The sequence below is a fragment of the Gossypium raimondii genome, chromosome 8 (genome assembly GCF_025698545.1).
Source record: "Gossypium raimondii isolate GPD5lz chromosome 8, ASM2569854v1, whole genome shotgun sequence".
Lineage (NCBI taxonomy): Eukaryota > Viridiplantae > Streptophyta > Magnoliopsida > Malvales > Malvaceae > Gossypium > Gossypium raimondii.
This window is the reverse complement of record NC_068572.1, coordinates 48,980,163-49,003,121: the sequence shown is the minus strand read 5'-3', so window position 1 is coordinate 49,003,121 and position 22,959 is coordinate 48,980,163. Positions and strand designations below refer to the sequence as shown.

The window sequence follows — 22,959 nt, the reverse complement described above, 5'->3', positions numbered from 1 at the left end:
CAAAAGGAGTGAAAACCAAAAAATCGGAGCAAGTTACATGAGCCACACGGATTGACCCCTTCTACACGGCCTGGACATACAGTTGTGTGAGCCACATGGCCATGTGGCAGGTCATGTCAATTTCGCGATTTGCACTCTAAACCTGCGGAAAAACACAATTTTTAGGTTTTTTGGGCATTCTGAGAACTAAATATGACAAAAAAATAAGAAGATAGCAGTGAGTTGTCATAGAATACTTAAGAAAACAACTCAAAAAACACCATTGAAGCCAATTCTGAAGCAGATTTCCATCAAGATTGAAGACTCCCAGTTGATTTATTTAGAGATTATCATGAGTTTCTTTGTTTCTTTTGATTATACTGTTTAGATTTGTTGAATGATAAGAATTTTGTTATTGAAGTTTATTGATAAATATTTTATATAATTAATTAATATTTTAATATTTAAAATTTATTTAATTTTAATTCATTTAATATTTTTAAATATTTTTTATATACATATATTAAATATTATTCAATGAAGTGTTAGAAGAATTTGTAGAAAAACGGATGGATGGGATACTAATTACCTTGTTTGATTAGGTAATGCTAAAACCAAGTAGCCTGAAAAATAAATTTTAAAGATACACATTTTATTTTGATTAGATTTATTCATTTTTCAGTCAGTTATTCCTCCCGCTTTAACAAAACATAAAAATTAGAAAAGAAAAGAATCGTCCAAACGCAACGATCCCAATCGTAGCTTGCCCGCGTGCGCCCTTTTTTCTTCTAACTTCTGACTTTAGAAAGCTCTCCGATCACCGGATAAATGGTTCCGGTGACCGGTACACGTTCAAATCTCATCTAGCTTCTGTTGATTTACGCCTTTGAATTTATGGATTCACAAGAACTCCCCGATAATGGTAACAAGGGTTTTCGCTACATGTTACTTCGAATCGCTTTTGCCCTTCTTTTCCCCATCTTCGTTTTCTTTTTGTTATCATTTCTAGTCTGTCTCCTCGCTATTTTCATGGGGGAGCTATCAATTTCAGATCCGATTTCCGCGCCCACACAATGCAAGATAGTCTCTAGCAGTAAATTTCTCTCTATTTCTCTTACTGTTTAAACTTTTGACATTTCCTTCTATGACATTTTGACTATATTTTAATATTTATTTATTTATTTTTAGCATAATTTTTTAGGTGTAACTAGCAATTTCACTTACGATATCGTCATTGCTTGTATATTTTCAATTATGGATTTCTTTTCCCTTGTAATATCTTGGTAATATGCAAGCTTGATTCTTATTCTTGAAAATTTAATGTCAGGTGTGGATATTAGGTCCTCGAAGGTCTGTGAGCTTGGATTATTGAATTATAAAGCAAAACATGTATTTTATAGTTCCGAGAACAGCAAATTTAGATGTCGATATGATTACTACTGGACTTCAGTGTTTAAGGTAATCTTATCTTATCTGATTTAAGTCATGAGCTCCTTTTTAGTGCTAATTTAGGAAAATATGGATTTCTTTTACTTCGGCAAATATGCATCTTCATCTCTGTTGTTTTTTTATTATTATTTGAATTTGAATTTCGATCTTGATATTTTCCGATGGTGATATAGAGATTGGATTTTAGACTTGCCAATTCTTGTAATATAGCTATATTAATTAATAAGTTTATGGTAATATAAATACTAGTATGTAGGAAGGCAACAATATTAAGTACTCTAATATATCACCTTCTTTTATTTAGTTTTTTGCTTAACAATTTCAGGTTGAGTACACAGACCATTCTTTGGGTCAGATGCAACTTGCCTTAACAGAGGCACCGAATGAAGCGCTTCCTGTAAGTTGCAGGCCTGACTTTGGTGTTGCTTGGTTGACCAAAGATAAGTTCAAGGTAGTGTTTCAAGTTTCTATTGTTATTCATGATGATGGACTGACCTGATTCTTCTTTAATTGAAGTGCAATTTATGTGACATCTGTCTGCCTTTTCAGGTAAATGAAACCTATGACTGCTGGTACATATCAGGTACTCCCACAGTAAAGTTGTATAATGATGGTTTTTTCAGTTGCCAAGCAAAAGATCCATCTTTAATTGAGATGATGAAGCGATATCTAATATTGTGAGTTTATTACTTAAACTTTGTTCCATTCAAAAGTTATTTTATATAGTTGCTTGAAGTTGTGTTCAGTGGGTTTCTTCTTCCTCCTCCAACAATGTGCTTATTGTGTTGTTACTTAGGTTGGGACTAAATTGGACCCTTGGGTTTATTTTGCATTCTGGTCCACTACATTTTGGTGAACTTGGGTTTCAAGTTAGCTAACTTAGCTTTTTTACCCTTGGACTCTCAAATTAGGTTCATTTTGTTTCAAGCTGAATTAGGTTAGACTTACAGCAACAAATGAAAAAGGCTTTGCTCATAAATTTGAGGTCTGGTAGTTAGAACGGTGTAGAAATTTGTTGTGGTAATCTGTGCGTAGTGGAAGGTTTGTCTTTGGTTGTTTTGAACGGTATTCTGAGAACAGCCCTGCAGCAAAGCCTGTTAAAGTTTGGGAAGAAAGAATGAAAGTATCTGAATATAGGTTTCCGTGAGATTGAATTGAGAAGCCGGAAGTTAATGAAGTATAGTGAAAGAGAGAAAGGAAGATAGAGAGAGGTAGGGGGTTCTAGTGAAGTGGATGAGAAAGCTGAACTAAGAAGGGATAATTTCTGTAGGCATTAGACAGCAGTTGATATTTCGCTGAGAATAATGTAAAAAGTTTTATGCCTTCTTTTTCATGAGTAAGTTAATGTGAAGTAACTGCATTTATTTCCTTTTGCTGATAATAGGTGCAAAATGGTTGAGTACGACATATTTTGAAAGAGTCTGTTTTGCTGTTTCATGTGTTAATTAATTACTGCTGGTTTCCTCAATTTAATTATTGGTTGTTATGATACCATCAGATCCATAAAGATTTTGAAGTCTTGGTTTTCCAGCAAGGGGTACGCTAGATATTGGAGGTCAGAAGTGATAGCTGGTATTGTTACTGGATTTTCAGCATCTATAATCACTATCAGCTTCATTAGAACCCTACAACATATGAAGTCTTGGTTGCCTCAAGCCATTAACACAGTCCTTATAAAGCGGGTTTGTTTTCTACTGGTATACTTTTCTGTTATGGGTTGGCTGGCATCCCATTATTGGAGGAGGCTCAGTATCCCATTTATTAAAGCTTTTAACTACTAGGCAGCACTCATTTTTTATGTGCTATTTTCCCCTGGGAATGGGTTTGCATTGACTCATGCAGCTTTCCCTCTCGAAAGATGTAAGCTTGAGTGGTTACCTGATCTATTGGAACAACACTTTGATACAGCTTGTCTAATTACAAGGAGCAGAGAGAGATAAAATAGTCGTATTCTGATGTATAATATGTATCACTATAGTCGAGAGATTCAGGAGTTCACAGTGCATGTTCTATTCTCCGCATTCAATACTCCGTATGGAACATGATTATGAGCGAAATCCCATATTTTTCCATTTTCTGTGGGTAAGAAGACATTTTGGAGTATCTTATTGCAGATGTTGTTTTATTTTACAGGTTTAGGATTATTTTATTTTATCTTTTATCTTTTTAACTTGAAAGATAGTACTACATTTGGAAGTACTTTAGCATCCCTGTTTAGTTTCGGAACCGGAACATAATCAGGAAATCTCAAGTATTGGTTTCAACATTGTAGATATTCTATTGCATTATGACTTTAACTCTTAATGGTAAAGAGATTCTTGTATTGGGAAAACTAATATATAAGCCATGTTATCTTGTTATGTACATTCTGAACTGCATTACATAACTTTAGGTTTGGAGACATTTTCTGAGCTCCTACCATTTCCGACTTGTTTCTTTGAACTTTCATGTACGGTTAAGGTTTGACTCAAGTCTCTGGTGCCGGCACAAACCAGATGAAACCACTGGTCTAGCAGCCAAGGATTCACTTTGGGAAGCTTCTCCAGAAACTGTGCTCATCTGAATTGTGCTAGTGGATTTACAGAACTGAGATTTTAGATCCAATCTTGAAATGTAAAGTGCTTGCCTCTCAATGGGAGCCAGCTTCTGAAGAGCTCTCACTAGTAGGTTCTAGGGGTAAAAAATCTGGGAAATATTCTTAAACCCCCAACATTTCCATGGTCGGTACTCTTTCACCTGAACTTAAATGACCAGGCAGCAATTGATCGTGGATGATAAAGGTACTAATTTTCCTTTGTTTACTGCGCATAAACAATAGCAAGAATGTTGAAACCTGGGGATTTTGAGCTTTTCTAGATTCTAACATACACACATTTAACAGCAATTGTCAAAATTTATCGAGTGTGAAGAATCTACCTTGCATTATTTTACATTAGTTAGCAAGATATTTTAAAGACATGGAAAAAAGAATAGTAATAAAAGAGAAGGTTTGGGTGACATGGATAGAGCATTTATTTTGTTCTTTATGTTCCATTTTAGAAAAATGTGGGTGCTCTGTTGGGAAGACATTTTCAACTTTGCATCTCATAATATTGTGTATGTGATTCCAAACTCGCATTGCATTTTCTAATAATAGAATAATGCATCTTCAATTCCTCCTCGTACCCGGAACATAAAAACGGGCCGAGGGGTGGGCTCCTCCACTTTCCATTTTGTTTCCATAGCTTAGCTTGGTTGTTGTTGGATGAGGCTATCTCATAACCCATCATTTACTTGATTGAATTTTTAATATTAGTGTAATAATCTGAGAAAATTATTTGTTTAACACGTGTTTTAAAGTAGTTAGGTATACCATAAAGAATTATTAGTACAAATATAAACATTCAATTAGAAAAATGAATAAAAGCTCTTATAAAAAATAAGATCTCTTCAAAATAAACGAAAAATTTCCATATTTTTATCACAAAGAAGTAATGAGAATAGTAAAAAAATTACCAATTGCAATTAATTTATAACTAGTCAATGTGGAAAAATAATACTCCAATCAAAGTAACTTAATTGAAAGATAAAATTTTCTTAGCATTCTTTTTTTTATATACAGAACTCTAACTCATATGACCATACAAACACGCCTAAGTAATTTTCAACTTTGCATTTTTAAAAGTTGTAGTTCAAATCTGTCAAGGAAAAGGCAGGTTTTAGGTTTTTGAGAATTTAGCTTTGAGGCTTGACGATCTCTTCTATTATTTTTATCATATTATAAAAAAGAAAAAAAAAAAAAACCTTTTTACATGTTTTCAACGCTGGACCGTATGCAAAAGGCTATCCAAACTTATCCAAAGATTTATATACAGAAGCTAAACCTTCCAAGATTCTTTATATGAACAAAAGTATATTATAGACAAATTCTAGGTGGTTAACCTTTTAATGAATTTAATTTTTAGCACAATTTCAGGTTAAATTTTTTATATTTTTAAAATTTAAAATTTAATCCTTTATTTGTATTTTAATGAATTTAATCGTTTTTACATTTCAAATTTTAAAATTGAAGTTAAAATTTATTGTTAAATTCAAATTATTTACTAATTATATAACTACCAAAATAAACATATTTTTTATTTTAAAATATCAAACACAAATTTAACAAAACAATACATACTAACAGTTAAACTTAACAAAACAATTAATGCTAACAGTTAAACCTAAATGTATAAATTTTTGAAAATGGCATTTTTTAAGCTGCTTATTATTTTTGTCTGAGTATCGTTGCGTGGAGCCCGGTCATTGACAGGTCCTAGCTGTTACCGTATCGATTATGTTGAAGGTAGAGGGAGATGAAGAAGAAGCAGCCACCTTACCCTCGCAATCTTCTACGCTTCCCTCCTCTTCTACATTTCCAATTCCATGCCACCATCTCTCTTCTTCTTTTTTTTCTTCTTAAACATAACTTTCGTTTCAGTCAATTCAAAAACTAACTAATTTTGGTTTTGAAATTGAATTTTAGCTTCCACCTTGTCATGGATTTCGGTAATTTCTTGTTTCTTCTCCTTAAATCACTCTTCATTTGCTTTAATTCATCGTTTTTTTTTTATGTTTTTGTTTTTTTATTTGCTCATAAGAATGTTGTGCACAGTATATTGCATGCCAGCGGTATCAATGGTTTCTCAAACATTTGCTGCTGATCATTTCTTTATCAGGTAATTCTTTGAACTTGTTTCTCTTTTTTTTTTTTCATTTTTTGCTTTATTAGGTAATTCCGTGATGATCGAATCTTTTTTTAATTCCTATTTTATATACCTAGTTATCTAATTTGCTAAGTGGGGTTTACTATAAATTTTGACAGTTGGGTATCTCGTAATCAGTGTGGGCTACTAGAATTTTTATAGTATAATGTAGCGACGGAAGAAGGATTTTTAGTAGGAAAAATATCCATGGAATATCCGTTTATTCTTTAATCAGGTATGATCATCATCACCATCATGATCACAAGGACTTGAGGAGATGGAGGAGTAGGACCACTGCTGCTGCTTCTGCTTACCCTCTCTTTTCCAATCCTAAAGCCTCTTCTTCTCGTCACAAATTTTACCAGGAGGTTTATCTTGATCTATTTACTATATCTATGCATATATGTTGTTCATCCATTCTGGATATTTGCATCACCTTGTTAATCAACTTGCTAGTACTTTGATTATCTTCCAGTCCCATTTTTTCTAATATTCTTTAAACTTGAATGGACTGTGACAGGCTCTAAAGACTGCAAGGGACAAGTTCGCTCGGGAGATCTCCTTCCAGTCTGAAGATAAAGACGTCTCTCTTGCTAAGGTATGGATATAATGAGTAATGGTTATCAGCTTACTTCCTCGTCCTTTTTTTGTTTGACCTTCGCTAAATCATTTGTTATTTGAGGAGGTATTGGTCATTGCTTCGTTCATGCTTTTGAAACGTAAGTTGGAAGTTTTATTTATTGTTTTTTTGTATCTTTTTTTTGTGTAGGCTTTGCTTTATGTTGCAGCTGAAGATGAGACATTCATGGTTTTTAACCGAGAGATGGATGCTTGTTCATTCCTCAATGAAGGGATAGATGTTTGTTCGTCATCTAATGCCAGAGAGTGGGATTCCGTGGAGCAGATGCCTTTGGATGGAAAGACCATATCTGAATGGCTGAGTGAACTGGATGCAATTGCAAAAGAAGTTGAAGCAGAGCTAGTTTCAAGGGACATAGGCTGCCATCTGGTTGAAGTTTTGCAGGCAGTCAATTTAGTTCTTTTTGAGTTAAGAGGCTTTAAAAGATCCCCTGTTCTTGTAGATTCTAAGCATTCATACTTACACTTGGTGCTGAGTTCTGGATGTGGCAGTGGTAAAGCCCCATTTTACTACTTCCATGCAATAAGCCTCATAATTTTGATATGGTGGCATTTCAATGGTTTTTCTATTGTAATATCTTCTTCCTAATCAATCTGTCCGTCATTTTAGGCAGTTTAATAATATGACTTTGTTAATTACAGCAATTTTGCTTAGCATAATTTACATTGAAGTTTGTCGGCGGCTTGGTCTAACTATCGTGGGGTCTCGAGTTGGGGAAGATTTTTTGATATGGCCCCAGACAACATACCCCGAGGTACTTTAATCCTTAAAGTTTATTTCGGCAGTTTATTTTCATGGTGCATGATTCTTAGTTCATTCTTGTAGTGATGAATCACTTAACTTCTACACTTCTCTCCGTAGGAGCTCTTCAAAGTGACTTCAGGACACAGCTTGTTCGCTGTCGTCAATGGAAGGTGTGTTGAGGACCCTAGATCAATGGCATCGGATTTAACTGGTTCATCACTTTTAGGGCTTGAGATAGCTTCAAACCGTGATATTGTTGGGATCGCTCTAGCCAATTTAATTGTAAGTCCTAATTCTTTTCACCAAGCTAGTTTCTTGTTTCAAAAAATGCTGCTACATTTATCACTTTCTTCTAAACTATTAATGCCTCAAAAGTATACTTCCCTAATTTCATCTGACATATGAAATAATAAACTTAAAAAATTTGCAGAGGTTTCACTGGAAATGTGCTTCGAGATCAAATCTTGGTTTGATGCTAACTTCTCCCCTTAGGCATGCTCATAATGCCGATGAGAAACCTAACAAGATCGATAAACCAAATGTCCCTTTGTTGCGGCCTCAAGATCTTAAGTAAATTCTACTTTAGCTTTATTATTTTAGTAGCATAACTTTCTGACACTTCATGTATCTAGTAGCAGTATCTGTTTTCTTATGCCACATATGACTGCTTTGATCCACCTATCAACAAATTCATTATGCATTCAAAGGTGATGACAGTGACGATCTGCGTATTTAGCATCATTTAGTGCGTATAGTTTTATCTGCTGTATTCAATTTACCAATGGTGTAAGAGATGTGGTGATTTGTGTTACTGATATTGTGAATGTGAGATGCAGCTTATATTTTGTAAAGAACAACTTGATATTTTGCATGCTAAACATTGGATTTCTTTGCAGGCTAGCTATCATGGCTTCAGAAAGATTGTTGATTCTGCAGCCACATAATTGGGCACTAAGGAGAGACCATGGCATGATGCTGTACTATAATAGGTATGAATTTCCAAAACTTCCTAATTTAAAAAAAAAAAAAGGTTCACATGAAGGTCTTTTTTAAGCTGATGGTGAAAATAACATTTGATATTATCAAAATGTTAGGGAGTATGGCAAGGCAGTGCAAGAGCTTAGCATCTGCATGGCCTTTGCTCCAGAAGAAGAGGCGGAGCTTCTTGAACCATTTGTTGAGAAATTACACTTAATGCGGCTGGAATCATCATGGAAATCTTTGGGACACACAGCTAGCATGACGGTTAAATGATATTTGGATATTATAACCTTGTATCTCTCAAATCCTTATTGACCGAATATAGTTCCATGGATGAACTCTGAGACTGATTAACATGGCTTTTCTTAGTCACATGAACAGATGAACTCCAAGGTATAGAAATGTATTGGAGATCTGTAAGCAGATTCTAAGTTGAATACTCCAAACAAGAGGGCACGCATTCTGTGTGTTCATGTGCCACATTTGTTGTTGTAACATGAAGGAACGAGGAACCCAATCAAATTATAAGTTGAAATGGCTATGTATGGAGCCGTTAGGATACCCAAATCTCACATTTTATTACTTGCTGGGAGCTGAATTAATAGTAGATGTGAAACCAACAAGGGAATACATTTTAAAACTTGCAATTCTACAACCCCATAACCAAAAGTTTGATTTATGGCATCTCCTCCTGCTTGATGAAGTCTCGGTACGTACCATTTTTCGGCTTAAACTAGAATCAATTAGTTTAACCACATTTATTTCGATCAATATTGTTTTATATCAATGCGATACAAAATTTTAATATTCTAAATGAAGTTTTAATAACTGTTTTAAGGATTGGAGAAACAAAGAGAAGAAAGCAAAGAGAGAGAGAGAGAGCGAGAGAGAGAGAATGAAGACTTCCTATTTCAAGTTTCGGATTTTTAGGGCTTCGATGGTGATCTCTTGCTGATCCCATCTGTCAGAAGGAAGCTATCGATGAGGAGAAGTATATATAAGAAAATTAGGTTCGATCCGACAATAAAGATCGAATGTTGAATGGGAGAAAGATTAGAGGTCAAACGAATTCTGATTCTAGGTGATAGGAGGTTGATTTTAAGAGAACCTAAATAGGCAAATGAGAAGGGAATAAGGTGGTAAGGGAGAAGAGAGAGAAAATAAAGAAAGGAAAGAACAAAGAAAAGAAAATTAAAATGAAGTGGTGGTAACAAAATGAAATTCCAGCTTGACACAAATGATGAAAATGGATGATGTTAGTGTACAATAATTAAAAGTTGATAATTTAGGCAGAGACATTTTTTGTTCAAAACCCTGGAAAGTATTGATACTCCCAATATAAAGCGGTAAGGTCGATACTATTACTAACTTAGGCAGCCTACACGTTTATGATTGGAGGTCAAAGGGGGTTGAAAATGGATGATGCACTTCTTTTTTGAAATAAAAAAGTCGCTACCGCATTAAGAGAGCCACCGCAAAAACCCTCCTTATGCTCTGAGGCTCTAAAGCCCTGGGCTGTCTCTCACACGCTCTCCTCCAAATGGAAACTACGTTGGTTGTTCAATTTCAGAGACATAAACCTTCAGAGTAAAAAACGCCGATTTTTATATATGTTAATGTTAGTGAAATAAACGAGGAGCGACAGTGATGGCCTGCGCTTCCAGTTGCAGGCCTTTGTTCCTTTCTTCACCCTTCCCTTCATCATCTTCTCCCTCAAGCTGTTCGCTTACCATCCCTTTTCTCTTTTGCCTCTCACCCATCAACCCGTCTTCTAAGCCAATTATCACTACTCTTACTGCTAACTCTGGGTCCTTCCCTGTTCTCTCTGTTGGTGGCGGATGTGACGGCGGCAACAACAACAACAACGATGATGGACCTTTTGGGTCCGATTCTTGGCGGTGGAACGACGATTCTTCATCTTCATCTTCTCATTCTTCTCCTTTTCTTTTGTTTCTTTCTTCACTCCTTGCTTGTTCCTCCCATTCCCAATTATCTTCCGCCCTCGCCAGAACCAATGGGGAAACAGAGGAGGATGACGTCGTTTGGGAAGTGAGAGGGAGCAAGTGGACTAAGCTTATTCCTGATTTCTCAGATGATGCATTTGTTGTTTCTAATGGGATTTCGAATTTAACCAAATTGTTGTCCCTCTCAACTCTTTGGGGTCAATGCAGAGACCTTGTGATGCGGTTGTTGCTCCCTGAAGGTTTCCCCGACAGTGTTACCAGTGATTATCTTGATTACTCTCTATGGAGAGGTGTGCAGGGCGTTGCTAGCCAAGTCAGCGGCGTTCTTGCCACACAAGTAATTTTTAAGTCTTAATTGCTTGCTCTTATTTTCTGACTTAGGAATTTTATAGAACATTTGGTGCTCAACTTTTGTTTGCTATTACTATTCAGGCATTGCTTTATGCTGTTGGATTGGGGAAAGGAGCTATTCCAACAGCTGCTGCTATCAATTGGGTGTTAAAGGATGGAATTGGGTATTTGAGTAAAATCATGTTGTCTAAATATGGAAGACATTTTGATGTAAATCCTAAAGGATGGAGGTTGTTTGCTGATCTCCTTGAAAATGCTGCCTTTGGGTTGGAAATCTTGACCCCTTCTTTTCCCCATCTATTTGTTCTTATTGGTGCTATTGCTGGAGCTGGAAGATCAGCAGCTACCCTCATCCAGGTATTGAAGTTATTTTTTGTTTCCATGGTACTACAAATAAGTATAGTGTTGTACTTGTTGCCATTATCTCTCTTGTTGATCAATAAAATGGTGTTTGGTTGCTGAGAGCTGGCACTAATCAATTCCAGGCTGCTACTAGAAGTTGTTTCTATGCCGGTTTTGCTGCTCAAAGGAACTTTGCTGAGGTAATTTTTTTATGGAATAATCCCCCAAAAGTGTCTTCCTTTAATCAAATTGGATTCTGGGTGATAGTGGCATTCCAGCTAATATTTGTGACTTTGGCTTTGGCATTGCCTATAATATGTCTTTACTAAGTTAATTAGTTATTTTAGGTAATTGCGAAAGGTGAAGCTCAGGGAATGATAAGCAAGTCGATTGGAATAGGGCTTGGTATAGCTTTGGCTAACTGTATCGGCTCATCTACATCTTTTGCCCTTGCTTCATTTGGTGTTGTCACTTGGATCCATATGTACTGCAATCTGAAATCATATCAGTCTATTCAACTGAGGACTTTAAATCCCTATCGTGCAAGTAATGTATCGTTGCTACCGTTTGTTGTTAAATGAGAGTTCTAGTTCATTTAATAATGGAAAGCTTATTCCTTCAATGTTTTAACAGGTTTGGTTTTCAGTGAATATCTGTTGAGTGGCCAGGCACCTTCAATCAAAGAGGTCAATGCTGAGGAACCACTTTTTCCAGCTATACCATTCCTGAATTTACTGTCTGCAAACAGAGTAGGTTACTGTTTCTCGCTAGGCTCTCTCAGAAGATAGTTACTAATTGACAGTATAAAAGTCTGGATTGATTGATTAGGGTCAATACTTAAGTTGGTCTTCGAGATAGAATTTTTAGGTTTGTTCTTTGTTCTATTGAATCCGTATCCTGCTTTTGGAATTATTAGATACTATGATCACCTAAAAGATTAAGAAGGTTAAAACTTCCAAAACCTCTTCTTTGTGCTTCAGCTAATTTTCTTGTTCAATTAAAAGAAAACTGCAGTGAAGGGTTTCCTTTATAACCGTAGCTCTCTAGAAAATGAACTTTTACCATGGCTCAAGACTTCTAGTGCTTGATTGTTGTATTCAGACAAAGCATGGGAAGTGATAATCCCTCGAATACAATAATGATCCCTCTTGCCAATTCAGCTTTTTAAAGTCTACCCCTGTAGTAATATGGTCAATGCACCATTCCGGAGTTTCTAATATCTTTTACGAAAGAAACAGACTATTAGAAAATAACATCTAAGACGTTAGTGGTCGGTATAAAATCTGAGAGACTATCATGAATTTTTCCATTTTCAGGAACGATCAGTTGTACTATCTTCAGAAGCAAACCAGGCTGCTTCCGAAATTGAGCTTCGGCTGCAATTGGGATCAAAACTCAGTGATATTGTCAGCAACAAGGAGGATGTACTGGCACTATTCAATCTGTATAAAGATGAAGGTTACATACTGACTGAACAAGAAGGAAAATTCTGCGTAAGTAACTGTTCTGGCTTTTAGCCTCCATTCGTTCATTCTCTCTCACATACATAAAGGCAATGTTCTTTGCTTGTTCTTGAAAGACTTAGCTTGGTTCCTTTTCACTTTCCTGCAGCAATCTTCTTATTTCTCACCCTTACAAGTTCCTAAACACAATTTGGTCTTAAATGTCTTGAATACTTTGCCATAAAAATTGGACGGTCTCGATGATGGTGTGGTGCTGTAGGCTAAGCCTACTAGGAATGAATATGATAATAGTAAGGGAAATACTAATTCATCCTTTCTTCCCATAATTTTTTGGCGTATATCAGGTAGTGCTTAAAGAAAGTTGTTCACCACAAGATATGTTGAAGTCACTTTTCCAGGTAAATTATTTGTACTGGTTGGAGAGGAATGCAGGAATTGAATCAAGGGGTGCCTCCAATGACTGCAGGCAAGGGGGTAGGCTACAAATCTCTCTCGAGTATGTGCAAAGAGAATTCAACCATGTTAAAATCGACAGCGAATCAGTAGGTTGGGTAACTGATGGACTTATTGCAAGGCCTTTACCCAACAGAATTCGACCTGTTTATGCCACTGTATGAATCGCATGCCTCTTGTTGATATGAAAAAGGATAGTTTGGAATTGTTTCATCCATTTTGGCTTCAGAAAGGCAGGAATAATTTTCACTTCTAACTGAATCTTGTAAGAAGTTAGGCTTTACAAGACAACAACACAAAGGTCTTATTATTTTGTGAAATCATTTCTTGTACGAATCGAATCTGTATTTTCCTTTTGGTATCTTGTTTGAGAATCAGACTTTATTGATAGCAACTAGCAGCTTAAGATGTAAATTATATACATCTTCGGTAGAAGTTGATATTTTTTCCTTATTTAGTATTTATACATTCCTCTTTCTTTATAGTATATATACATTTAGTTAATTGTATTTAATTTACGTAAAATAATGCATGTTTACCAAGTTGCCTTGCCAATCAAGAACATACTAAATTTATTGCATTGAATGTATATATAAATCATTGAGGTCTCAAAAATCTGTATTTGGAACAAATTAAGACAGCATAAAGGAGCAAGAATCTAAAATAATTGCTATTTGAGGATGGATTTAATGAATTTATCTTTAGCTACCCATCAAAGTTTACAACATGGCGAGTGACACCATTTGATCCTAGGAAATGTGCCTGTGGGAAAAGAGCTCGAGGGAACTATACACTGCAACCGGTTGCAAAGTTAATCACTGGGTTTTGCTGATAAACCAGGTCCTAAGAAAATATGTCCTCTCTGGTACGGATTCTTGTTAATGGATGCATCTTTGTGAACGAGAGGTTCAGAAGACCGACTGACATGAGGCAGCATCCCCATAGCTGTATGCCTTTCTCTGTAGGATGCCCAAGTGACCATATATAGACCAGCAATTATTAGAAATCCCCCAAGCACACTGTTATCATAACAAAAGAAAACCCAAAATAAGTGAGCAAAAGCAAGTGCTATTTTTGTACTTGATGGTATTAAGTTCTACTTTGTAGCAGAAGAGAGAAATAAAACCTTCCCAAATAAATTGGACTTCCAAGGAAAACTCTTGATAGAAATGCTGATGCTGCAGGTTGAAGAGGATTATAAAGAGCAACTAAAGCAGGCCCCAAGATCTTATTCGACCATGTCAGGAGTCCATAGTTAAGAGCAGATGCAATAATTCCCTGAAAAAAAACCCAAATTGCCATAGCTTTAGGCTTACGGTTAACCTATTTTGTAAGCAACTAACTTTTAAGACCCTTTTTCTGGGACTATTAAGGGATTTCCAGCATCCTTGAGAGGTAGCTTCTAAAATCCTAATTATGGATCCCAACATAAATCGGTTTAACCATACATAATGTTACACATTTAGAGAAAACCAAGATTAGCCCTTCTACCAACAGTTTCTTACACTTTTCTTATTGAAATCTATGTCCACTTATTGCTTCTCTCTCCAAGAAATAAGGCAGTTCCCTTTGCTTTACAAGGGAAGTGTCTACCCACCTTCTACGGGAACTTATCTTACACTTGTGTTCCTAAAAATGTGTGTAGAGGAGGCAAGTGTAGACCAAACTATAGAAAGTGTATTCTCTAAAAAAATGCAGGGGAGTTGCTATATTTACCAATTATCATTTCTTATTCCAATTAAATCTATTAAGTTTCTTTTTCGAACTCCTAATAGACAAATCAACCCAACTTAGCACATCAATTCTTCAATTAGATGGTCACATGAATTCATTTCCTTCACTTCACCTACTACAATGACTAAAAATGCTCGAAAACTTAGCCTCAATCTGGATCATTAAACTAGCATATCAAGCGTTGATCCAACAGACTTTAAAACAAGCACACATTTGAAACTTAGATAATGCCGCAACTTTGATGCCTAATCTTTCAATAAAATGACTTGCAAAATCTTTTAAGAATGGAGATAATATAAAGTCCACAAGGAACTTACAGCATATAAGACAGCAAAAAGCTCAGACCGCGTCAACCTCCAGTCTGTTGACTCATTGGTCATAAAAAAGGATGTTGTTACCATCAATATGGCACCAAAAAAATAGGAAAATGCTGTGACAGAAATGTTTGCAGGATACTTGGCTAACACTGGAGCCTGGAATTGTTAAAAACAGGGCCTTTAATATAATAAAAAAGACTAATTACAAGAAAATATACATGTGAAGTTCAAATTATAATGATAACAATCAAACTTTTGTTACTCCTTGTGAGAACCACTAAGCAAAGCAAACGGTAGATATTGCATAAATGCATCGTGTTGCCTAAGCAAAGACAGTACACAAGAACCAGGTGGTTACTCCATCATATGATTAAAACACGCATCACAAAGCATTGTGATTGACCTAAAGGCATTTGAAATGATAAACCCTAAACCCATGCCAAACCTATGATTAAGGGGAAAGTAGCATCATAGAATAGACAAGATGAATCTAATTATATGATCAAAATTGATGGTATGGAATCATAAAAAACTAATGAGTCACAGATCAAAAAGATCAGGGACAAGAGTGGCATATCAAACCTCAAGTCATATTCATGGCCACATAGGCTGTTTTCTTTTTATTTTCCTAAAACAGAGACTTCTATTTGTTCCCTACAGCAAATAAGATATGGCATATAACAAGCAAAGAACAACTTTTAAAGGGAAAAAGATTCTGATATATTTTGCAAGATAGATAATGAAAAAAGGGAGGGCCGGGGCGGGGGGGGGGGTGATCCTACAAGAAAACTAGTTAATAGAAGTTATAAAAAGCAAAATAGTTATAATTGTCCAAATATCAACCATCTGGTTTATGATGGCATACCTGAATAGCTAGGAAAGTGGCCATGCACATACAGTTCCCTATCAAGCATAGAACTCCAATATGCCAATGTTCCAGTCCAAATCCCAGAAGAGTAGACACGAGCCATCCAGAAGGTTCTGGTTGACCCCTGGCACTTATGTCATTTAGAGCAAAGTCTGCATCTTTCTGTCCAATCAAAGCTGGACCACGAAACAGAACCATTAATATTGCACCAGAAACACATATCAGGGTACCTCCAACCTTTGCTTGACCTTCAGTTTTGAGCAAATTCACTCTTTCTGTACTGCATGTAGAGTTTCAGACAAAAATATGGCAAAAAGTAACAGACATCAAAATACATGCATTTGTTTATAAGAAATATAGAAATGAAGCAATATTCGAAAAAGAAGTATTTGTTGACATTACCCCATCATTACAGCCAAGAGAAAGGTAAAGACTGGAATTGAAGGTTGTATGGCAGCAGCATATGTAGGATTTGTGTAGCTCAGACCAATGAGAAATAAAAGTTGGTTGCCAAATATCCTATTCCAATTAACCAAAACCAGATAAGTTCACTAGCTGGAAGTTTGATTAGGCACAACAAAGTTTATGTAGACAATATACTATCCTATCAATTAGAACAGTTTAGAGCGCAGTACTCACCCAGTTAACCCAAGAAAGAAGAAGGAGAGAAGGAGGCGTTTAGTCATAGGTGGTCGAATCCTTCTGCAGGAAAGTGAAACAAAAAGACCCCACAAGTTATATTTTGGATTCAAGAATCCAGGAAACAAAAAATTAAATTAAAAATGAAAGGAATTGATTGCAAGTCAATGAGCAAGGCAACAAAGGCAATCAATTTTAGCTATGGATACCATGTAGATCATCTTAATGACAACATATCGGTGAAAGTAACTTAAAACAGCACATCCAAATCTCAAATTCATTAGAGACAAGACCAAAGGATCCGATCTAAGAATACAAATTTATTTGGAATGATAGCAAAGAAGAGAAGAATCAGAGTCAAACCCAGAAAAAAAGGAAAAGGGTCATACTTTTCACGAACATAGCCGAGGGGGGCAAGAAGAGAGAGGGCAAGAAGATCACGGAAGACGCAGAAGACAAGCTGGTTGACACCAACATTGAGGGCTACTTTGGTAATTACATGATACCCTCCATTGATGAGTTGAACCAACGCCATGGAGGCATGGGCTCTCCGTGCCTCTCTCTCCGGTGCTCCTGCATTCATTCCTGCCGCCATCTTCCTTGTTCCTTGTCACACTGCAAAGAATTACAATAAGAAGGGGGCATATAAAGGAGAAATTTAGATGGATTTGGGTTAATAGAGAGATTGATAATAACAGACAACCTCAAGCAATATATTGGTGGATTTGATTCATATAATAAGGTAATAAAAGAAAAAGGCGTGTTTGAATCCAAAATCAAGGTGCTCTGAAAACAAAGCTAAGCTGGCCTGCGGCTGGGTTTATAATTTATGTCGATGTGTGCCTTTTCGTTTTAGCATTTTTGGATTTTTATTTTCCGGCTTATTCAAAAAAAAGAAAAAAAAAAGGAGGAAACTTAGAGTTAGAACTGCTGTTAAATGCTAATAATAAATTTAAATGGGTCTGTCTTTCTTTTGAAGCTGTAAAAAGAACATACAAATTAGTGGGTCTTCCTTCCAATCTAAGCATTTCAGATCCAATCAAAACTCACCAAAGTGAAAGGAAAATAAAAAAGAGTCTCTTTTAATTATGTAATTATCATGAATTTTTGAGAAATTATTGTGGCGAAGAGAGTACAGTATAGGACATAAATCTATAACCCCAAATGGAAGATGGAAACACCATTTACACCTTTCCCTTTCACAGTAACATCCTTCCATTCACTCCAACTTTCACATTAGATTTAGTTAAATTCCAAGATTCTTCTAACCTTATTTTTTTCATTCTATAAAAGATAGGTAAGGGTATTCTTATGGTATGATATCCTATCATATTATTATCTTCCATGTGATTAAATTATTATGTTTTGATTACTCGATTTCAAAAAGTTATACATAGTTATTAAGTTATCAAAAAAGTTTTATTTAACTCAGTGAACTAATAAAATCACTATTGTATAGCTTTCTCTATTTGCACCGATCTCCGACACTAACTATTGGATCAATTTAAAAATAAGAAATGTTCTTTTACTTGTAGATGGGTATTGATCCACCATATGGATTGTCAAATTATTGTTTGGAGCTGGCTAGCTAGTCTTTTAAAAAAATTTAACAGTTCATTGACTTAAATGAAACCTTTCGAATAATTCAGCTTCTAAAATGAAAACTTTCGAATGATTCAATGATTATTTAGTAACATTGGGTGTAGTTTACCCTTTAAATCCCAACATCATGTTGAGTTGTATGTAGATATTACAATGTGTTCACAACATTCCAAATTTGAGTTTATAATGCCTTAATGCGTATGTATGAACTCAAAGGGATTGTGTTTTACTTATTGTTGACATGTCCAAATATCTAACTACAACTACTAATTCACCTCAACTTGAAATTGAGAAACATAAAAATTCACATAAATCTATTATATACCAATTCACACAAACGAACAACCAGAAGCATAAGCCTGTCATCGACACATATGCAGCCATAATCAAAGAAGATACATTGTCAATGATACAAAAATAGTTATTTCTGTATTTGGAAAATAAATCCTCTAACTATTACTGAAGAATAAAAAGCCAACAAAAGTTTCTACTACTCCAAAGCATGACTGTTTCTTTACAAACATTTTAAAAGCAAATATGGTCTACAGCCTCATATTCCCAAAATGGTTCTTATTTGATCTGGAGGATGCCTTGCCAGTGATTTGGGATCTGGGTATTTGTTTTTGGGATCCATGATTGCATTGTAAATAAGCTCATAAGTGTCTGCTAATGACTTAGCTACCTGTATACACGCATCAGAACGCAACTTTGGAACTTGCATTTGTTCAAACTCAGGCAGCGAACTGTCACTTCCCAAAATAAATCCGAAAAAGGCCTTCAAACACTCTGAAAGAGAAGCTGGAGTTGTGTCTTCTAACTCAGCCAATGGCGTCCCAGCTGTTGTATCCTTGTTAAACCAATTATGGAAGTGATGCATCTTCGTTGATAAATCACATCTTCTAAGAATTGTGTCAACTTCTTTTTCCACGAGAACATTTACATGATTATCAATCGTAGTGCCAAGTTTCTTTGCATATTCAGCTGCAACCTCATGTCCGAGTAATGGTTGTTGAATAGCACACAAGCAGTTGATAAGGAAGATCTTGGATGGAGCTTCAGTGTTCTGCATAAATTCAAGTTATAATAAATAAAAACAAGAAAAGAAAGCTTAAGCCCAGAACCATGCAAGTAAGATATATGGCATCTAACAAACACAAGATCAAACAGATCTTATTACTTTATTAACCTGAGAGAAAGTAGCAGAGTTGTTATTTGACAAAATTGCATCAACTGCAGATTTACTAAGCTGGCCCGAGTCGGAACTCATTCGACTTCTTCTTGATGAGTGGCCAGCTCCCTTTGATTTGTGTGCCTCTGCTGCTTGCTCACACATCTGCATTCCATCAAAGACAGCAAGCTAATCTACTGTACATAAACCAGAAAGGAGAGACTATATTTGTCCTGATTTCAGCACGGCACTAAAGTTCTGATATACAAATTCCAATGCTGTGAATAGTGATCTGAATGGGTGTTAACTATCCTAAAAATTGTAAGGATCACTTACAACTACTACACATTTGAGAAAATAGGGAATATGCATAAATTCCACACCATGCAACCAGGAAAAGATCATCATAATAAATCAATTCATCATCTAACATCAAACATGACACACCTGAATAATTGGATCAAGTAAAGCAGATATAACCGGATCAAAAGGTGGCTTTTTCCCTGAAGCAGGAACCATCATGCTGTTATATGTGTCAATTATCTCGAGCAGCACAGAGACTCCTTCCCTTACAGCTGGTGCAGGTGAAAGATCAACAGCAACAAGGGGAGGATATCGTAAAAGCTTTTCCCCGCGGCTTTTCAGAATTTCAAAGAATGTTTTCTGAGCAGCATCTTTGAGTGCCCAAAGCGTATTGCAGAGAGATGTCTCTCTCCCCAGTAGATCTGATATCTGTAAGCAAACAGATAATTGTTAGCAACAGGTGACAAGCACACCATATACAACCAGAGAAGAGACAGAGTCCACTCACAGTGTAGCTGTAGAACTCTAGAGTGTTACTAAGTTTATAAGAGATTATAAGGCTAGGTTGTGACTGTAAAACTTGCTCAACTCTCACTTTAAAAGGCCGGCAAACTCCTTCAAAAATTCTATCCAGAACAAATGTCAAGTCTGCTTCAATCTTTCCAAAATCATTCTCCACATTCTTGTTGAATGGGTTTGCAGCTGATCCAGTTTCTATCAATGCGTCGGGATCAAGTAAAGCAAGCACAAGCTCACGTTCTGATGCCAAGGCCTACAAGGAGAGTAGAAAAGCAAAATTAACACAGTAAATGAAATTAAATGATTACTGAATATAAATATAACCATATGGAGAATTGATGCAAAAATCATATAGAAGGCTATTTTTTCCAAACCTGATGTAACCATCCTAGCATGTCTCCAACATAACGTAAGGGATCATGAGCATGCACTTCTATTGGTCTTGGCATCCCACCCGGTCCTCCTCGTGTAAGAGCACTTATAAATCTTCTAAATAATGCATTATGTCTCATATTTGCTACCTGTGATTAGCCGCAGAAAAACTAAATAACATGCAACAAGAAGAACCACAAGGAGTGGAGTTATGAACATAAACTTTTTGACTCAATGAAGTCACCTCTTCTGCACAATACTTGAAAAGGACAGGCCTTTCCTTGAGGCAGCGCACAGCTGTTTTCAAAAGGTCACCAACTTCTGGATTATCAGTATCACCCAGTTTCCTACATTCTGCCTGAACCCACCTGCAAGAAAGGGACAAGACATGTCAACCAACAAATCCAACATTTGGGAAAATCCCCTGTATCTCCTATGTTAGGTCAAGTAGAGTCTGCACACACAACCCATCCAACAGCCACCAAAAGCCAATAAATCTAATGAATGTAGCAAGGTTATATTCACACTTCTGGTAGAAATAAAAGCGTGATAGTAAAGACAGGAAGAGGGAGGACAGTAATTAACAATACATCAATCTCACATGAGATTTTACTTTTAGCACGTTCCTAAACTCCAAACTCTAGATACATATCATAGTGCATTACTTAAATTCCATCTTTGAATAAATGTTTTATCATTCTATATATGCTTAACCTGCATAGTCGCTCATAAGCTCCTTCTTGGTACATAGCCATCATATCCATCAGCTCCAACCCAGCACGCTGTGATGGATTCTCATGTTAGTGATTGTGTTAACAAAATATTAATAATGAAAATGGAAGCACAAGCAACTAACAACGAGTATGAGAGAAAATTTATATTTTTTTCTTAAATCTAAAGATGTCGATGGCTGATTGACAATCGTAGACATACAGTTAAAAGTTCATATGCAGATCAGGAAACATGTTATTAACCTGATGATGGGTCCTGAGAAGTATTTTGCAATTGGCATGAATTTCTTGAACGTGAGAAAGTGCCTTGAAGAAATTTTCGTTCAGCTCTTCATCTCTCAATGCACTAATCTACAAGTGGAGGGAACGAGCATAATGAATTCAAAAACGGGAGCCAATAAGTAATTAAGCTAGAAAAGAAAATTGCAGGATTAAAAGTAAACCTCTTGAGGAGAAAGCTGATAATCTCGAAGGAAGTAGGAGACTATCTGCTGCTTCTGAGTGGTAACTTCAAGTTCCTGGTTCAACCTCTCGGTTGTATTGATAATATCACCGGTGCTAGCACTGCAACTGCTCAACGCCTTCGCAATCCTATCAGATTCGGTTGGATCTTTCTTTAATTATATAAAAAAAAGAGTCGAAGATATGGCACAAAATGCATGTAAATGTAGGAAAAGGGAATTCGCAGATCAAAAATGAAGAGAAAAGGGATAAGCATACTTATCGCAGCAGTCGGCGAGGGAATTGACCTCGTCCTCGACTCGATCTAAAGCGAGTTGAGCAGCCTGGGAAGCACGGAGGAAATCAAGGTTGATTTGGAGAGAGCGCTTCTCAATGGTGGATCTGAGATTGCGACGCGCCTGGGGAGTGTTTTCGGTGTAGAAAGTGGAGAGAGTATTGAGAGAAGCCAAAACTTCGGGGGTATCAGTCCGGCATTCCAATACCTTCTTCAGTTTACGCGACAGCCCCGGAGCAAGCCCCCCTGTCACCATTTTCTTTTCTTCTCTTTTCCTATCGATTATCAAGTTTTCCGATTACGTTGTGCAGTCGGAGGATAGAGCTAAAGGAAGGATCATAGATCCATTTCCAGCAATAAAATGTAATTGTTGAGATTTTGTCTGGTTTTTTGATGGATGGAAAAATTGTTTTCTGTGTTGATTAAAATGTAAAGCCCGATAAGTTATGGGTAATTTGAAAACGGGGCCTATACATCTGTTTGAACTTTATAGGGTACAGTAACCCAAGCATGAAGCCCACCCAAGAACTTCAAATTGCCTAAACCAGAAACAATGGACCCTAAAACCATGATTTAAACTTAACTCAAGGAAATCCAGGATTTGAAACCCGAATTAACCAAAGACTAGAAATGACTGAACCTAAATAACCGTAGCCTGAAATGATAAAAACCACCAATGACCTAACTCCCAAACCAAAGCTTCACTCTTGTATGATTTGAACCTGAATGTGAGCAATTTGAGCTTGAAGGAACGTTAATTTGAAAATCTAAATAGAATAGATTTAAGTTAAATGGGTGAAAAACCAACCCACATCCACTCAATTCACATGTTTAAATGGAAGGAAAATTGTTTCTTGGGTTGATTCAACTTGCGGGTATT

General features: G+C 36.2%; 5 protein-coding genes across 10 annotated transcripts; 3 read left to right on the top strand and 2 right to left on the bottom strand.

The window, feature by feature from the left end:
* The first annotated feature begins 643 nt into the window (after positions 1-643).
* Positions 644-3,760, top strand: LOC105791843 (uncharacterized). The gene is made up of 5 exons (XM_012620094.2): positions 644-1,072; positions 1,307-1,437; positions 1,754-1,879; positions 1,978-2,105; positions 2,927-3,760. Exons 1-5 carry the CDS (start codon positions 874-876, stop codon positions 3,207-3,209), a joined length of 867 nt encoding a protein of 288 aa, XP_012475548.1. The 5' UTR covers positions 644-873; the 3' UTR covers positions 3,210-3,760.
* A 1,911-nt stretch (positions 3,761-5,671) lies between these two features.
* Positions 5,672-9,078, top strand: LOC105791841 (uncharacterized). Of its 4 annotated transcripts, XM_052635342.1 has the most exons (11): positions 5,705-5,752; positions 5,933-5,955; positions 6,062-6,125; positions 6,388-6,520; positions 6,673-6,750; positions 6,922-7,285; positions 7,434-7,546; positions 7,654-7,818; positions 7,967-8,106; positions 8,433-8,525; positions 8,631-9,078. In XM_052635342.1, exons 2-11 carry the CDS (start codon positions 5,946-5,948, stop codon positions 8,788-8,790), a joined length of 1,320 nt encoding a protein of 439 aa, XP_052491302.1. In that variant the 5' UTR covers positions 5,705-5,752; positions 5,933-5,945; the 3' UTR covers positions 8,791-9,078. The 4 variants fall into 4 exon arrangements, 3 of the variants coding, with proteins under 3 accessions (XP_012475544.1, XP_052491303.1, XP_052491302.1); XR_008198893.1 differs by having other exon boundaries at positions 5,672-5,955; positions 7,967-8,243; positions 8,631-8,660; XM_012620090.2 differs by having other exon boundaries at positions 5,672-5,955.
* Positions 9,079-9,219: 141 nt separating this feature from the next.
* On the top strand, positions 9,220-13,568 carry LOC105791840 (protein root UVB sensitive 1, chloroplastic). Of its 2 annotated transcripts, none has more exons than XM_012620085.2 (7): positions 9,220-10,818; positions 10,914-11,189; positions 11,318-11,374; positions 11,522-11,720; positions 11,808-11,923; positions 12,491-12,667; positions 12,982-13,568. In XM_012620085.2, the coding sequence occupies exons 1-7, from the start codon at positions 10,165-10,167 to the stop codon at positions 13,252-13,254; spliced, it is 1,752 nt and encodes a 583-aa protein (XP_012475539.1). In that variant the 5' UTR covers positions 9,220-10,164; the 3' UTR covers positions 13,255-13,568. The 2 variants fall into 2 exon arrangements, with proteins under 2 accessions (XP_012475539.1, XP_052491301.1); XM_052635341.1 differs by lacking the exon at positions 12,982-13,568 and adding an exon at positions 12,786-12,974.
* A 70-nt stretch (positions 13,569-13,638) lies between these two features.
* LOC105791842 (WAT1-related protein At4g19185) lies at positions 13,639-17,567 on the bottom strand. Its single transcript, XM_012620092.2, has 8 exons — positions 17,352-17,567; positions 17,038-17,263; positions 16,649-16,711; positions 16,412-16,528; positions 16,007-16,289; positions 15,142-15,297; positions 14,217-14,368; positions 13,639-14,109 (listed from the first exon to the last, which is right to left on the bottom strand). The coding sequence occupies exons 2-8, from the start codon at positions 17,241-17,243 to the stop codon at positions 13,902-13,904; spliced, it is 1,185 nt and encodes a 394-aa protein (XP_012475546.1). The 5' UTR covers positions 17,244-17,263; positions 17,352-17,567; the 3' UTR covers positions 13,639-13,901.
* A 970-nt stretch (positions 17,568-18,537) lies between these two features.
* Positions 18,538-22,469, bottom strand: LOC105791837 (conserved oligomeric Golgi complex subunit 6). 2 transcript variants are annotated; one of them, XM_012620083.2, is made up of 10 exons: positions 22,064-22,469; positions 21,787-21,934; positions 21,587-21,694; positions 21,327-21,394; positions 20,857-20,980; positions 20,615-20,761; positions 20,230-20,493; positions 19,866-20,150; positions 19,428-19,583; positions 18,538-19,313 (listed from the first exon to the last, which is right to left on the bottom strand). In XM_012620083.2, exons 1-10 carry the CDS (start codon positions 22,333-22,335, stop codon positions 18,801-18,803), a joined length of 2,085 nt encoding a protein of 694 aa, XP_012475537.1. In that variant the 5' UTR covers positions 22,336-22,469; the 3' UTR covers positions 18,538-18,800. The 2 variants fall into 2 exon arrangements, with proteins under 2 accessions (XP_012475537.1, XP_012475538.1); XM_012620084.2 differs by having other exon boundaries at positions 19,437-19,583; positions 22,064-22,468.
* Between the last annotated feature and the right edge of the window lie 490 nt (positions 22,470-22,959).